This window comes from Haliotis asinina, chromosome 13 (genome assembly GCF_037392515.1).
Source record: "Haliotis asinina isolate JCU_RB_2024 chromosome 13, JCU_Hal_asi_v2, whole genome shotgun sequence".
NCBI lineage: Eukaryota > Metazoa > Mollusca > Gastropoda > Lepetellida > Haliotidae > Haliotis > Haliotis asinina.
The window spans coordinates 38,832,747-38,849,244 of record NC_090292.1 but is presented as its reverse complement, the minus strand read 5'-3'; the positions used below and the strand labels follow the sequence as shown (position 1 = coordinate 38,849,244).

The following is a 16,498-nucleotide window of genomic DNA, read 5'->3' as shown; positions in this document are numbered from 1 at the left end:
AAACTTACAACATAGATAAAGTGGATATGAAAGCCGACGAACCTAACTTATACTACTTGAGGGGTGGGCCGGGTAGGGGGTTTGTAAGAGAAGAATTATTGATCGTACCGTACGGCACAGTATTACCTCCAACCAAGGCACAGTAATTACCGCCAACCTTTTTGTAGTAGGGGTAATAGTAGCAAGAGCTAATGACCCAACCAAAGCCTTATTTAGTAAATAAGGCTTTGTAGAGGCATTTCTTGAAAGTGTTTTAAAACCCCTATTCCCTATACTACTAAATTAAAAAATAAAGTTTTTTCTTGTGCTTTAATAAGACAAATCAGAAATCATGGCACACATATTGTGAAACTATTTATTCTTTCCATATGGTCTTTGTGTTATGGGTACTCTTCCACTTTCACGACAAGTGTCACATAATGGAAACACAGTCTTGAATCTCTTCTTCAGCTCTCTGTCCACTTCAATATCTGTTTGGATGCAGTAACAACAGATATCCTTTCTGCCTAGATCTGCTGAGTAATACTGCAGTTCTACTGGTGATGCATAGGACAGTCCTTGGCGGACATCAACCTTCTGGTGCAAGCTGCTACTTGGAGGAACAGGTGGAGATCCACAAGAAAAGCCAGAGACACACTTTGACGTTGAGAATGCTTAGATTTTGAATAGACAACTCTGGGCTTTTGGCACTCAACACACTCAACACATGCCCTTGCATTTTGTGTTGTATAGAGTGAAACATCATGGGGATCGTCAGCACACGACTGTAGCACAACAGGTTGCACTTGAGGACGTCTGGCACTGCTTACAGCAGATAGCTTGCTTGGAGGTAACTTTTGGTTTTTGTTGTTTTTCAGGGAAGGTCGGTCACTTTCGGAGGTATCATCCAGCTTAGAGACTTCACTGAAATTCAAATAATGTTGACCAGTTGCATCACGAACGGGATCTGGTAACCATTTCAGATCAGGAATCTGTGATAGAGTGCAACAGAGCTCATCAGAGCATTTCTTGACTTGAAAAGAATAGTGTCGTATCCTGCAATCTCTCTCCAGCCAGGTGTTGAAAGATGCAATCTTGTTGGTGTGCAATTTCTGCAACTTTGAAGTTTTTGGAAACAGCGTTTTCAAGTGTTGCTGAAGATGGTCTGTTTCTTCGTTTGTAGCAGGTTCGATGCATTCAAAGCGAACGCCTTTCAGATGAAGCCTTGAAAATCTATTCCTGATCAGAGATTGAGCAGGCTCAACAGACTCACTCCACTCTTGTTGTAGTTGATTTTGTTGTGTTCCAAGCTTTCGAATTTCTGCCATATTTCCAGCAGCCTTCAGCTTCTTTTCAGTTTCATCAGAGCATGCTGAGCGTTCAAGGGCACAATTTTGTAATCCTAAGTTCAGAATTGACATTATGCGCTCAGCAGGATTTGTCCAGCTGTGTCCAGGTGCACAACGGGCCAGAATAAGCATGTCCAAATCTAGCTCTATGAAGACTAATAGCAGCACACTGAACGCTCACAAGGGTATTCCTGTGATCTGTGCCTCCGTCTGTAAACAACTTTTGGAAGAGACGTGTCTAGGTTTCCATTCAGCAGCACCTTGAGCAACTCTGCTGCATGTCGAAAGGGATATGAAGGCTGAAACACAGAATCCTTGATGCATGTTGTCACTTGACCCCTCACAAATGATTTATCTGGTGTTGCTGGAATACTGCAGTCCAGTATGACAGAAGGTGTCAGTGATGCCTTGTTCATATCATGGTCTACAGCAGAGAGAGTAGTTGATGTTGGTGCAATTGTTTGTTTTCCCCTGACTCCAGTTGAAACAATGACACCAGGTTCTCCAAGAGGTACTTTCGCTTTGTCATCACAAAAGAATAGGCGAACCATTGCTTTCATGTCAACTGCTTTAGTTTTCAGGTACTTCAATTGTGCAGCACAGAAATGGTCATCAGGATGTGAAACACGAAGTTGACGACGTTGAATTTTGTACTGAACCTGAATCCTGGATGAAAAATTCCATGCGGAATTGACGAAAGGATTTCTAGGCGCGAATTGAATACGAACCAAACTCTTTGAGGTTATGGGGGTACCAGCTGGGCACTGGTCTGCAGCATGCATTATCATTTCTTTCAGAGAGATCCATTCTGAAACATGTGCAACATTCAGTCGTCTTTCACCGGCTGCTGTTACTTTCTCTACGACTTCTCCCAGTTTATCAAAGAAGACATCAAATTTTCCAGATGGCCTTCCAGGATTTAGATGTCTTAAATCGGCTAGCAAACCTCTTTCTTCGAGGAAAATTAGTCTAAGGCGTTCCTGAGTCTCAGGATGGATCGGTGCTGATGCATCCATGGCCAATTCCTTATATATGAAATCTACCACTGACGGCTGAATTTTGGCTAAGTTTACAAGTTTCTCTTTGAAAACCCTTCTCTGTAGACGAGTGTGAACCTCCTTGAATTTCGATTTCAAGGAAATCATCAATCTGGCAGAATCTGTCAACATTTTTTCATCTGGGCGCTTTTTGGCTACCTGTACAAGACATACTGATGTCACAATAGAACCCCCCTGGGCAAAAACGGAGAATGTCCACAGGAACACCCAACTGGAGATCTCTGAAGTATCTATACCTGTATCCAGGATACGGAAATATCTCATCAAGATGACTGTCTTCATCGAAAAACAGGTGTCATTAAACCAGAATTTCTCACAGCTGTGTCTAGAAGCCTATACATGCTACGCACCCCAAACAATGTCTTCTTTCTGTGTTCACTGACAGTACGCACTGGATGATCAAGCAGCCTGATAAGCTTTTGTGCTGAATTTTGGGAGTCGAGATGTTTCTTGTAAGCGGAGAAGCAGTCAGCCAGTTGTTTTACATGGTCATGAACATCTTGCCAGGCAGGGTTGCATTTAACAAAAGGCTTCAAAAGCAGGCTGTATAGTGTTAGACAATAGCTGACCAGATGAAAGTGGTTCACATTTGGTCTTTTTCCGTTTGAATTCATTAAAGCCCTCATACTGATCAAAGGTAGGTGGAATTGGCAACACATCTGTCTTTTTCCTGGCAGCTTTGTTTATAGTCTCATAATGACTTATGACGTACCACAGGGCATTACAAAGTACCTGAAAAGATGACACAATATTAGATATGACACACATGAAATCTTTAAATTTTACAACACAACAGCTAGTATGACTTAATTTACAGCTAAAATATAAAAAGATTGAGACATCATTGCTCTTTTTAAACAATATTTAATGCCAATGGTCTTGGTTTATATTGATATTTTATGGTATTATTATTAAAACATTATACTGAATTGGTAAAATGAAAACAATTTCAGTGTTGGTAAAGTTTGAAATTATATTTAAAACTTTATTTTACAGATATTTAACACCACTATAGCATGCGAATTCTAACTAAAAGGATCTATTTATAAAAGTATCAAATCTATGCAATAGCTGGAAATTCACAATTGACAAGATTGCTGTACATTGCTGCTTTCAGCAAAGTTTAATTGCATTCTACAAAACAAGCCTGAACATGCAGAGATACTAGCTATGAACGGCTGGGAGGATAAGGGTGCTACAATTAATAGTAAAATGGGTATTGAATTACAGTGACTGTGTGACCACCACCAAATGAAAGTACCAGACAGAAGCTAGAAAGAAAAAATACATATATACCTGGAACTGGAGCTTTTCAAAACAATTAAAACAAAATCGTCAAACAATCATCAATAATTATTAAACAAAATATTTATGAAATTGTTTTATTTTAAAAAATAAAATGAAATAGAAATTTATACTTTTAATATAATCTTTTTAATATACATAGACCTGCATTTATTTATATTCCTCAACAACATTCAAACATAAAATGTCTACATGGATTAGTGCAATAAAATTAATTTAAATAATTCCTACAAAGGTCTTCTAGTCTACAGACCTGCATTTGTCATTTATATTCAACATTTCTTTACTTTTTTGCTTTAAAATTAAAAATAATGCACATGAATCAATAAACAAACCTGTATGAAGTAGGCACCATCCGTGTCTGCTGTCGACTTGGGGAAATCGGCTTCCATTTCAGTGAAGCGGTCAATAAGGAGATTGAACATTTCATCCTTCCTGTTCAGGCCGTCATTCACACCACAGCTTGAAACAAAATAACATACCATCTGATATTTCAGAATACTGGGAATTGTAATGTTACAATGCTGTTTATGTTTTAACAAATATTAAATTTGATATATATTTTTTTACAACAAAGGGTGTCATATGGAACGAAATTTCAAACAAACTCTCTGAAATAGAAAACACCATTTCAGAATACTGGGAATTATAATGTTACAATGCAGTTATTTTTAACAAATAATTAGATCTGTACTTTTTGACAACAAAGATTGTCATATGGGACAATATTTCAAATGTCAAAACGAACTCATTAAAAATTACCCTTTTGTCGTTTTCTTGGGAAATGCCCTCCCCTTCGCCATGAGAATTTCAAATGCGTCCATAGCTTTCTTTGTGGTCTCCTGAACGAATTCTTCAGCTTCAGCCAGACCACTATCACGCAGACATTCAAACTGTATGGATTTAACTTCAAAACAATTAACAATGTCCGAAACAGTAATCAAACCATCAATTTCAAACGCTCTGTCCGGAGAGACATGAATTTCAGTGGATGCACGGCATATAACTGTGAAGCCTTTCTTGGATTGACCATGATAATCTTCGAACAAATCTGTCAAAAGGCATTTGTGCGGAACAGATGTAATGATCCGCCTTTCCTCAGTGTGTTGACATCTGGAAAAGCTCAGGGCTAAAACACTTATATTTACAGGTGCACACCCGAGTGCAGCACATGAATCTCGTTTGGTCTCGCGATCTCGTAGATAACGAGATCTGAAATTATAAACAAATGTCGCTTCTCGCATTACGCTTGGCACTTATGAAAAACAGACACCAGGACAGTTTAGCACATTGTTATTGTACACATGTCAAAAATTTCTTGTGAGTAAAATAATTAGACTCAGCAGAAATAATTAGGGTCGGTCGGGAAATCGGAACCACAAGCTTTTTTTTTTAGGCCTAATTACGTTTTCAGTTGTTTTATGTGATATATTGTAACAAAGTGTACTGAAAGAGATAGTGTGGAATAAAACGATTAACACGCACGTTACAATTCAGTATATTTAATGAATGGTATCAATGGTGTCACAAAGTTTAACTGTCGCAGGTCGCTATAGCGTACTTGAACATTGGGTACAGGGTTTCCTTATTCCAAACTTGCCAGGTGTTCTTGGAGTGGCCTGCTAGTGTTTTGACTGACCAGACCACTAAATGGATGGTTACGTGACAGATGTTTTTTAACTGTTTGCATAAACTCCCTGCATTTTTTTTTTTTAGTGGTTGTTGTTGTTGTGGATTTGTTGATTTATTCCAGACGTTAACGACCACTCATGGCAGACATACAGTCTGACAACGTAACCGGTTTAGAGTTATCTCCTCTTACCGAGTCTTAGAAAATGGACTCTAGCTAACACCTGCTCGTGCTTGAGCACTCTAGTACCCGTTTCTCCGACAATTACTGCCTTATGTTGTCATATCAGGGCGGTGGAGTTACCAAGTGGTTAGACCAGTCTTTCGCCTCGCCGTCTTACCCTGGTTCGATTCCCCACATGGGTGCAATGTGTGAAGCTCATTTCTGGTATCCCCGCGGTGATATTGGTGGAATATGTTTAAACCCCACTAGAGCATCTTCACCATACAAGCAATACAAATATTTGAAGTAACATGTGTTGATCAGTTATGGGGATTGATGTTGAACTCTTCCGGTCCAAACGTTCACTTGTCACACCATACTACCTGTTTCGCTTCCCAACGCGGGAAGGCTGTTCGCGGTTCAGGACTGCAGAGTACTTTTGTATCAAAATTGGCACATATATTATTTTTCCAGCTGACTGTGGATGGCTCTCTCTTATGCCTTTCATTACCCCGTAAATGTGTCATGCTAATGGTTAACTTCTCGGATGGAACTAATCCTACAAGATCAATTTTACCATAGTTGGAAAGTTGAGGTAGAAAATAGCCCTAAAGGTTTCTGTTGCAAGTTCCTTAAAAATCTCTCGAATTTAGGAAATGATCTCCTCCTGACTTATGTATATTTATCAGAAACTGTAAACTTCAAGGTCACATGCAACCAAAAAATCAAACATAATTAAAACACAATTATCACTTATTCACAACATAATTATAATATACGTTGCTGCCTGTGAAAAAAACAACAAATAAACAAAATTATAAGCGTACAATCGCGATTTAAAAGTGCAATATTTTGTACTTAGGCTTCCTTCCCTCGAAACGAAGCCCACGGGAGACCGAACCCAGTCATAGCGGGTGGGTGTGCACTCAAGTCTACCGGAGGTTTCCGATTGGCTGGTTCATTTGCTGATGCGCTGAGGGCTCATTATGTGTACAGAAAGATGATCTGTTTGATGAGCATTTTAAAAGTATGGCGAGTCACAAGAAAGTAAGATGTTTTATGGATAACAACTGATGCGTCGTTTCAGTATGGATTCATATACCGTTGTCAACGGTAACAAAATCATATACACAAGTTCTTATCCATAAAGAATATACATAGAGATGTTGGCTTTTATAAATAAACGTTCTCTGAAATGACGTTCGATCCTATCAAAAATCATCTCAGTTGAGATGGTGAACTACTGCGTGGCTGGCAACTGTCATTCGTCCAGGTACAAAGCAGGACTTGAAACTAAAAAGAATTTGCACCAGTTTCCGTCAGATCCAGTCATCCGAGAAAGGGGGTGTAGTTTGTTTGCAACCCACAGACATAAAACCATGCCATGTTTACAAGTATCACACCTGCTTAATTACATAATGTGGCAGGGACAGGACTCGGGGTCAGGAGTCATAAATCAGTTAATTTTTGTTTAGGGCGTACACCCTAATAGGTGTTAAGTTCAAATTGCATGTGGTCAATGATTGAAGCTGTGTATTGCATGTTGTCTTTAGAAGACAGGCAGGCAGACATATAGCTGTCAATAAACCAGACGTTGCTCTTTCTCTGTGACAGATGCTGCATACCACAATCAACATGTTTTTTTATGAAACGAGTCGATTATTTACTTGTTTATGTACACAACCAAGATTAGACTACCGCTCACGACCTCATACTCCTGGCATGCATACTGTTTCAAGCTCCGCGAACCTATTCAGTGCTCAATCGTTATGGGCGCAGCGCAGCACAGCTATTGAACCCACTTTTCCCCAAAAAAATTTAGGGGGAAATTTAGTGAATCGTTTGAACTCCGATTTCGCAGGCTTTTTTTCATCGCGTTTTTTTCAACTTCGTAGGTTGAATTGGCATTTTTGATGATTTGTTTCGGTAAGTGCATACCGAAAAGTATCAGAATCTGCAAAGTTGTGTTTTACATTGCATGTGCCCTTTAACCCTCCAGTTGAAGCTGGCCGTTGTCATGGCACTGATCGTACATCACCTGCTCTAGCAGATGAATTTCATTATTTATTTCAGTGTGAAGCTTGCACTGAACAAAGGAAGCATTACATTCCCATTAAATACTTATCGTTCCCTAATCTAACAGCTTCTAAAGACATATTCCTGAAGCAAAAGCTTACACAATCAAACAGTTAGCAAAATACCATAACCTATTGGATACAATAGTGAAAAGGACGAAATTATTACACTTCAGACTGTACCTATGGTGTATCTATATTGTTAAACTATAAGTGTACTTTCTGCCATCTTGCCTTGGGTGTATTTATTGTAAATGTGTATAATGTTTCTCTTGTACCGCCAAGAGTGTTTTTTTAGCATAAAAGCGTTTGAATTTGAGCTAACAGATAGAAGATGAGGCGGTTTATTGCAAAATACTTTATTCGTACGATCATTCGATGACCAGAGTATCACAAAGTAGGTTCGATGAAATGTTTGACATCAGTTCACAAGCATCGTTTCCAGGACATCCTGACGTATCTCCCATACGTGTTGTCATGTGATGCTCTCCTGTGCACTCATTGCTACCGCTTCTTCATAGGACGGTGGGCTGGAGGCGTCTGGAACCATAGGACAGAACTATAGCGTGGTATTGGTGTGTGCAGCTGTGCTTGAATAGTGAGGAGTGGGCACATTAGTACAGTACGTCCGCATATACGTGAAAGATTACATCCCTTGAGCATGCATGTGACCTCTGATAGTGAGTTCGAATCCCGGTTTGCTATGTCTCTTTTCAGTTCTATAATCCTAGTGTGCAGTAGACAACACTGTGCACTTAAAAGAAGCCACGAATCCGTTGGTATATGTGAATGGGTACCTCGTAATGATGGGAAAGCCACATTAGCTCGGTGCGCCTGGTAGGCTGCAAGAGTTTGTATGATCCCCAGAGTCGAGATTGAAAATGCTACGTGCCGTTGTGATGGACATCCAATAATCAAGGGAAAAAACAAAACGCCCTTAAGCAGTTGAACCAATTGCATATGGTGCTATACAAATATAGTATAGTATAGTATAGTATAGTATAGTATAGTATAGTATAGTATAGTATAGTATAGTAAAGTATAGTACCGTTTACCCTTCCCCGTGTATTTCGACATGGTTCTACGACTTGCATCATATCGGGGTTTCCTCACACTTTAAACAGACATGCTGTCATACAACTGGAATCCACATCAGTCTGAAGCACAACTCATTCGCTTACAATGGAGATGGTAAAGAATATTTATTGAATAGGCAATGTATATGCGACTGCAATGTCATATCTTAGTCATATGACCGTGGTCACATATACCTTTGTCCAAATAACAAAATGGAGGAGAACAATTGTGATATAATCATAAATAAAGCAATTTTCAGATAAGTATAGAGTTAACATAAAGACGGTCGTTCTTGGCCATGATATCGGCAGAATATCTGAAAAGAGGGCAAGGGAAAGAACTCTACATTTTCTACACACGGATTGGTCAGTTCACTGTTTGTTCGTGTGTCTTACCTTCACAGATATGTCAAATCACTGTCGGGTCGTGTGTCTCACCCTCACAGATATGTCAAATCACTGTCGGGTCGTGTGTCACGCCTTCACAGATATGTCAAATCACTGTCGGGTCGTGTGTCACGTCTTCTGTGTCAAATCACTATCGGGTCGTGTGTCACACCTTCACAGATATGTCAAATCACTGTCGGGTTGTGTGTCCCACCCTCACATATATGTCAAATCAGTGTCAGATTGTGTCTTTCGAGGCGTCCAGATCAAATAGCTCCATACTTCTTCCCGTGAGAACATGTCCTCTCCACCACACCGTGGCAATGACTGTGTAGCGCTGGCGTCATGCGTGGCTCACGTTTGTGAGTGTATACATCTGAATGCAGCGGTCTACATACCCCTAGCGAGTTCATCGACTTCAGTATAAGGTGGCGGAGACAGCATCAGGGTAGCGCGGGGTATCCCAGCATCATCACTCGTTGCCATGGCATCAGATGACATGACAACAACACAGTCATGTGATGACAGTACATCGGGTGGTCTGATCACCTCCGTGGAGTCTGGCGCATAACTGTCGTTATTTACAGCTGAAATGACGTGTCTGAAATAAAAGTGGATCGTATTGTCATTTTTCCATGTTATTAAGTAGAAAGCAGCTATACGGGACAGTGTATTGATATTTGACCTTTTGTGTAATAATATAATACTAGAACTGTATAGTTTCCACATTACGGTTTTAAACGGCACTGAAATCTATGTCATTACCGAGGATAAGCCAAGTTGTCTGCGAAGCGTAAAAGTCACATAACTTAGCCCACCGGGTACCCATTTCCTGCTGGATGAACAGAGGCAGTTTTTAACAAACTAACCTGCCTAAGGTTAGAACACATGTGTCACACGTGCTTCGCTGTGAGGCAGAGCTGAAGCTCTAGAACATCACAGTAGTCAAAGTGCCAAACACTGTCACCCATCCAAAGTTTCTACGCGCTCTGAACTGATTTGCACATTGCCACACACCAGCACTGTTCTGACAACAGGTTTTGTTTGGTTATTATGTCTCTCAGTTACTTTATTCATGACTTAGTTCAGGTGGTACCACATAGCTCAGGTGGTACCATATAGTTTAGGTGGTACCATTTGCTAATGTCTTTGCTAGACATTTGGTATGATGAAATTATAACTTCTCCACACTACACTCACATGATAGTTTCCCCCATGCATATTTTGCAAAGTCAGTGTAATGTAAAATTAGCATGGTTTGACAATTGTATCACAATAGAGGGAACCATCTCTTGATTCTTCTAGCTTCAGATGGGTTAAATTAGGAATATGTCTGATAAAGAGGTGCTGGACTAGTACACAACAATCATAGTATCACAGACATACAGACAGCCTTTAGAAAGCATGATTATATATCAATACGCTGTCGGACATGTGAGGGATACACAAATATATGGTTGTTACAATGCTACTCGCGGAGTCCTGCCATAGCTGAAACAATCAACTCTGTGGATGACATCCTGTAGTTTATCACACAGAGTCGACTAACAGCTAGTTCATGGTGAAAAAAATAATACAATGATATGCAGCCCTGAGACTTTCTTCATTTGGAAATCTATACTTGCCACATTTTCTAGACTTGCGCGGGCTTTCTTTGATATATATACTTCAGGGTCTGGACGACAGACTACGCACAGAGCAACGTTACGGTGTGTGTCATTACGCCGTTATCAAGCTAGTTGTACGGGTGCGGTGCAAACAACCAATCGCTTGTAAGCGCTGTACATCGCTTCACCTGAGAGCCGAACGCTATCGTTCACTCGTTTGCAATCGCAGCGATCACTGGATGAGGTCGCTTCGTTCTCAAACCAAAAGGGCGGCTTAGGAAAATTTCAATTCGAAGGTTGAACACAATTGTTCCACTGCCAAATTTGGAAAAAAAACAGCTTACATCCCAGCATGCTAAGTTTGTTCCACATGTTCAATGTAGTCATCAACAATCATACATTTATCACTCGCCATCGAGACTCTCTTAATACGTACTTTACTAGCGCCAGACGAGCAAACGGTAATCGCTCCACCATATTTGGAAGAGCGATAAACGCTTCGAGCTTGCAACGCACCCGTAAGCTTGACAAAGACGTAAGAATCTACACCGAAACATCCAGCTGTGCAATAAGTCAGAAGCTATCATCCATTAAGCCGAATACTTCATTACTGACTTACCGATTTCTAGACTGCCGGTCTAACAATTGATAACAATACATCATCTTGTTTCCATTTACCGGTTCGTGTTATTTGGGCGTGACGTTGGTTCTAAAGTAAGCAGAAACTCACTGATAGTCAACATTAGCTATCTTCATCCAGATGAGAGGTACGAAGCAGATATCCAACATCCAGCCGAGCACTATAGCCCCAAGTGATATCATGTACACTATAGCTGTGTACACGTTGCCCAAGTAGATGTGATGAAAACCTGTGGTGAAGACATAGACAAACTTAGGAAATACGATGGCGATATATGCATACTTTAATAAACACGTGATAGTCACGTGTAGAGTATGTACAGGTGACTCAGGTGGACAGAATCTGAAAAAAGTGCATTGATATTTTCTCCACAATTTTTTATATATATTGAATTAATATATTGAATTAAGATAGTGATTTAACATATTCCTCGTAACTACGACCAAAGAATGAAAGCTGACAGTGATATTTTACTGGCCAGATAGTTCAGATAGATAGGAACTTTGAACAACGTAATGTCCACATTATCTCATGATATTGTTCACCATTTTCCATAGTTAGGTATTAAAAGGTCAAACCTAAAAGTCCAAAAGGAGGCAGCCAAAGGAGATATGCGTCCATGAGATACTTCCTTCCCCGCAGCTCTGGATGGTGAAGTTCAAGGTTGGCATTCTCAACCAACCACGGCACACGTATAAGATCAACCACATACCCTAGGCCAAGCAGTCCCGCAGTGAATATGTACAATGTCCCAAATTTCGGACGACCAAGGTAAAAGTGATGTGCACCAACTATCCCCAGGAACAATGTCAGAAAATATGTAACAAACACTGACTTCTTTTTTAACCGCACAGGATGAAAATGTAGATTCGAACTTGGACAAGACTGGCTACCATATTCAGTGTCATTATTGTGATTGGGTGGGAACGGGAATGACGTCACTGAAATTTGACCGTCATCATCACTAGCTCCAACAGAAGCAGCAGCGGGGTGAGTTCTGAACGTCAAACGTGGACTGTCGGCGTGACGTTCAAAGACAGGGTCAAGGCCATACGGTGTAACTGTCACACCGTCGGGAGACGAGGTGTGGTGTCTCGGAGTGAAATAACCAGGGTCCATGTTAATTCAGGTTATGACGTGGTCACATGATCAACGTTCGACATTGTTGCAGTTTCTTTCTGAAACATAGCAAATTTATACTTTCTGCACTGACGCAAATACATCCGTCTTTCAAGCCGTGTTTTTGAACCGAGACAAAAGTGGTATCGATGCGACGTAATATGTACACTTTAAAAACATAATATACATCCGTGTACCCCCTGACTTACATGGAACATTGCCGGTTTTTACTATGCTACGTGGCATTGTATATCAGTATTTAAACACCATTCAAAGGAACATTTCACATTCTGGTGAGTGTTTCCGTTAAATAAGATATTTCTGTAAAAGATAAAAACATTAGTGTGTTCGTGTTAGCAATGTTAGTGCTATGTACCCGAGTAAACTATTTGAGAGTTTCTTCAATGGCCTATCCTGTATCAAGATATCAAAAGTGTGAACATTCCTAACAGATATATTCAGTAATATTATCCATGACAACATTGAGTGAGTGGGTAAGTGAGTAGGTTTTCACGACGCTTTTACCAATATCCCAGCAATATCACGACAGGGAACGAAATGGGCTTCACACAGTCGTCTTCGGCTACCGCCCCTCCCTCTCTCTCACCCATTCTTTCTCATCATTCCTTCCCTCTCTCATCCATTTTCTCTCATCATTCCTTCCCTCTCATCCATTCTCCCCTCTATCTCTCTTTCTCTATCTGTCATCATCTCTCACTCTGTCGTTCTCTTTCATATCTATCTCTCCCTTCCCCCTCTCACTCATTCTCTCTCTGCGTATCTTACTCTGCCTCACTTATTGTTTACCTCCCCCTCTCTCTCATTCTCTCTCTCGCTCGCTCGTGGGCAAAAGCATGTGTCTTTCCTTCTCTTTTTTAGTCTTTGTCTATGAGATGAGTCCGATATTCTGCACGGTGTGAGGGGTGATCATGACAGATATCATGGCTGTCTGAATGGCATGTGAGGAAGTATGGCAATCCATTAGGTGTGTTCACTTCATGTGTGAGCAAAGAGCACCAAAGGCTGCTTGTCTGAGTGTCGAGTAAGCACGTACTCTATCGCTGTGAGGAGAGAAGCCCATCTCCCCTTCCCGACATAGCCGACTCATTCAACCGTCGAAACATCAACACAACATGTGAATTGTCAAAACGTACTGACCTCATTACCGGCCTCGCTCTCGCCGTGAAACAATCGTGTACATGTAGTCACACAACAGACTCGAAAAATCACATGTTCACTTCGTTCCATATCTATAGTGAGCTTGAAGATCTTCTCTTGTAGACATTACAACATTCCGTTGGCTGTTAGAGAGTAATATTGATATCCAGTGACTTGCGACACAAACCTGTCTGACGGGTAGGTGGGGTTGTTTGAAGGGCGAGGCTTGGTTAATTGAAGGTATGCCTTTGAGACAGGTGTGCTTGTTGAACACCTGGCTCGAGTGTTGCCGAACATTTTGGATTATGCGGATCCGATACAGACTCAAATATATGAAAATGTGGACACCGAGAGATCATACGAGGCAGTATACAACTGTTACAATATAGGTATCAAATGTAATCTCTACGATTATGAATGTACAATGTACACCTTCTGTAACATATTAGCGTAGTGATCACACGTACAATTTGTATGTGTGGAAATGTACTATATTCACCTCACCTAAAGTCAGTGACTAGAGTTCAAGCCTCTTCTTTACATAATGTTTTGGTAGTTTTAAGCCACGAATAGTCACAGTATACATGTGTACAGGGATATGTCCCTAAACTCACCCAAACTTCTCATAAAAATTCCAGTTCAGGTAGGTAAATCCGAGGACATCGATACACCTAAACCTTTTATCTATTTTTTCCAGTCCCGTGCAGAAATACCGATGCCTGAGCGCCTCATTGTCATGTTCCATACATGTCACATGGATTTTATCAATACAATATTTCAGCGTTTACCATATTGTATTTGGCTTTATTGACAAATAGTTTGGAAACTGTTCACATGTAAATATATCTATGATCACTTTTTCAAGTAGCAAATACCCCACTGTTCAAGTTTCCAATAAAGGACAGTTGTGTATACGGTTGAAACCCCAGCTAACACAAAAATGTTTTAAGAACATCCCAAAAACATTTCATGAAATGTAGCAGAAACATTTTTTAAAATGTTTTATTCACGTGATTTTGTATGGTTCCAAAAATGTTTCAGAAACGTTTTCAAAAACATTTAACCATTAGGTTCTTAAAACGTTTTCCTGAAATGTTTTTGAAATGTTTGAAAAAATGTTTAATTCCCGTCATTTTGTACGTCACATTCTTTATTCTAATTTCTTTCTGAGATTGTTAAAATTCCATTAAATCCTTTCCATTTTGAAAATTCATATGGTACAGATTTTCTTTATTTCAAATACGCTTCCTGTATTGAAACCACAGACGCATGGTTTGGGCGGATTCCTTCCTAGCTTTTATTTGAATACTAACAGAACATTTGTGTGGTATCTGAGACCGTAGTAGTATTATGGAAACAATAGCTGTGGATGCCAGCTGTGTGAGACACAACGGGTACGTTCCCCAATCGTCTTTCCTCTTCATCAGTGACTGCATTCCATCACTTCACACATATGGAGAGACATCAGGCAAGCTCCTGTTCTCTCTATGGGTCCAATTTCAGCATACACTCTAAATGACAGCATCGGTATTGATCTGAAAGTTGTATTTTGACCCACGACCCAGTGATATAAATATATCACGGGCTTCTGAAAATATACACCTTTCTGCTGACAGTTGTATTCATATATGAAGTGCTGTGAATTAATCGCAAACAGATAAATAAGAGGAAACATACTGAACGTTTAAAGGACGAATAAACTCACATTTTTGTACTCTTTTAACCATTATACAGGAAAGACTTATGGTTAGTCTTAAGCGGAACACCAAAAACCAAAAATTCATTCTTTTAAAACGCGTGGTTAATTAACACCGGGCGATTAAAACTGGCCAAGAAGTCGTCTGCTTCTCTCTCGCCTGCTAACGAAACCACAGACTGGTTTTAAAAGTAACACGTACTGTCGCCAGAGCCCGTCAGTGACGTCACGTGGGGAAGGATTTTTAGTTATATACAAAATGTGTAACAAGCTCGTCAATTTGCTGATTTCCTGACGTCAACAAAGACATGCCGAGTCCTTGTGTTGCCATCAAATGCTCCAAGGTGTCAGGTGATGGTGTCACCATGAACAGATTTCCACCGGACCTCTCAGTTCGTGCTAAATATTTTGTTTGTGAGTGCGAAGCGAGCGTATTAAATCGGCTGGGTCGACACCTACATCGCTTCCAAGATAGAAGATGCTATTTAGAATTGTTTTCATTGAGTTAAAAATAATTTAAACCACTTACTAGTTGTAGTAAATGAGTGATGGCCAAAAGAACGACCGATATAGACCTCCGGCCAGAAAAACATGTCGAGTAATGCCTTTATAGACAGACAAATGCAATTTAGAAGAAGATGAGACATACTTTCCTCTGGTGTTCCTCAAGGGCGAAGACGTCGTGTGTACAAATATATTCATGTTGTATAGTTAAGTTTGTGAAACGTGTCTTAAGTCTGGCAGTATAGTCCCAGATTCTACCTGATGAGGGTTACAGCATGACGAGCATCAGCTGAGAGAAGTTTACATGCGATCGACCTACACATCACCACAACCTGACAGATCGCGAGGAAGTTAAATGTTGATAAAAATGTTGTTACACGTAATATATCAACACAGTGACATTGGTAGAGAGTTACACTGAGTAACAAAACGAAAATAATGTTGAAAAAAAAGCAACCGTCAAAATACTGACAATGTATTCCATGAAAGTTTCGCATCTTTTACACACATTTTCTGAACATAACTTTCAGTCTGAATCTGAATCACTTATTATGAACAACACACATCTTACATCAGTACAGTGATACACACAACACACATTGTGGATATACACACAAGCACCCGTCATACACTTGATAAATTAAACAACCAGTTACTTCCCGAGTGAGACGGATTATCTGGAAAGATATGTTTTGGGTGCATGTCATATCCAAATAGTTCAAAATCAGGCTTGAACAGTTGTCTGATTTTCTC

The 16,498-nt window shown here is 40.1% G+C and overlaps 2 protein-coding genes and 1 pseudogene across 13 annotated transcripts in view; all 3 read right to left on the bottom strand.

Moving 5' to 3' along the window:
• Positions 1-291: 291 nt before the first annotated feature.
• LOC137259533 (uncharacterized) lies at positions 292-7,787 on the bottom strand (annotated as a pseudogene).
• A 114-nt stretch (positions 7,788-7,901) lies between these two features.
• Positions 7,902-13,741, bottom strand: LOC137259812 (uncharacterized). The gene is made up of 5 exons (XM_067797429.1): positions 13,546-13,741; positions 11,847-12,446; positions 11,359-11,497; positions 9,420-9,622; positions 7,902-8,098 (listed from the first exon to the last, which is right to left on the bottom strand). Exons 2-5 carry the CDS (start codon positions 12,385-12,387, stop codon positions 8,034-8,036), a joined length of 948 nt encoding a protein of 315 aa, XP_067653530.1. The 5' UTR covers positions 12,388-12,446; positions 13,546-13,741; the 3' UTR covers positions 7,902-8,033.
• Positions 13,742-16,204: 2,463 nt separating this feature from the next.
• LOC137260101 (carbohydrate sulfotransferase 10-like) overlaps positions 16,205-16,498 on the bottom strand; it is a 23,854-nt gene continuing 23,560 nt past the window's right edge. For all 12 annotated transcript variants that reach the window (XM_067797798.1, XM_067797803.1, XM_067797797.1 and 9 more), the window contains one exon: positions 16,205-16,498. This exon is cut by the window's right edge and continues 1,077 nt beyond it. In XM_067797798.1, the coding sequence (XP_067653899.1) occupies positions 16,370-16,498 (129 nt within the window). In that variant the 3' untranslated portion in view covers positions 16,205-16,369.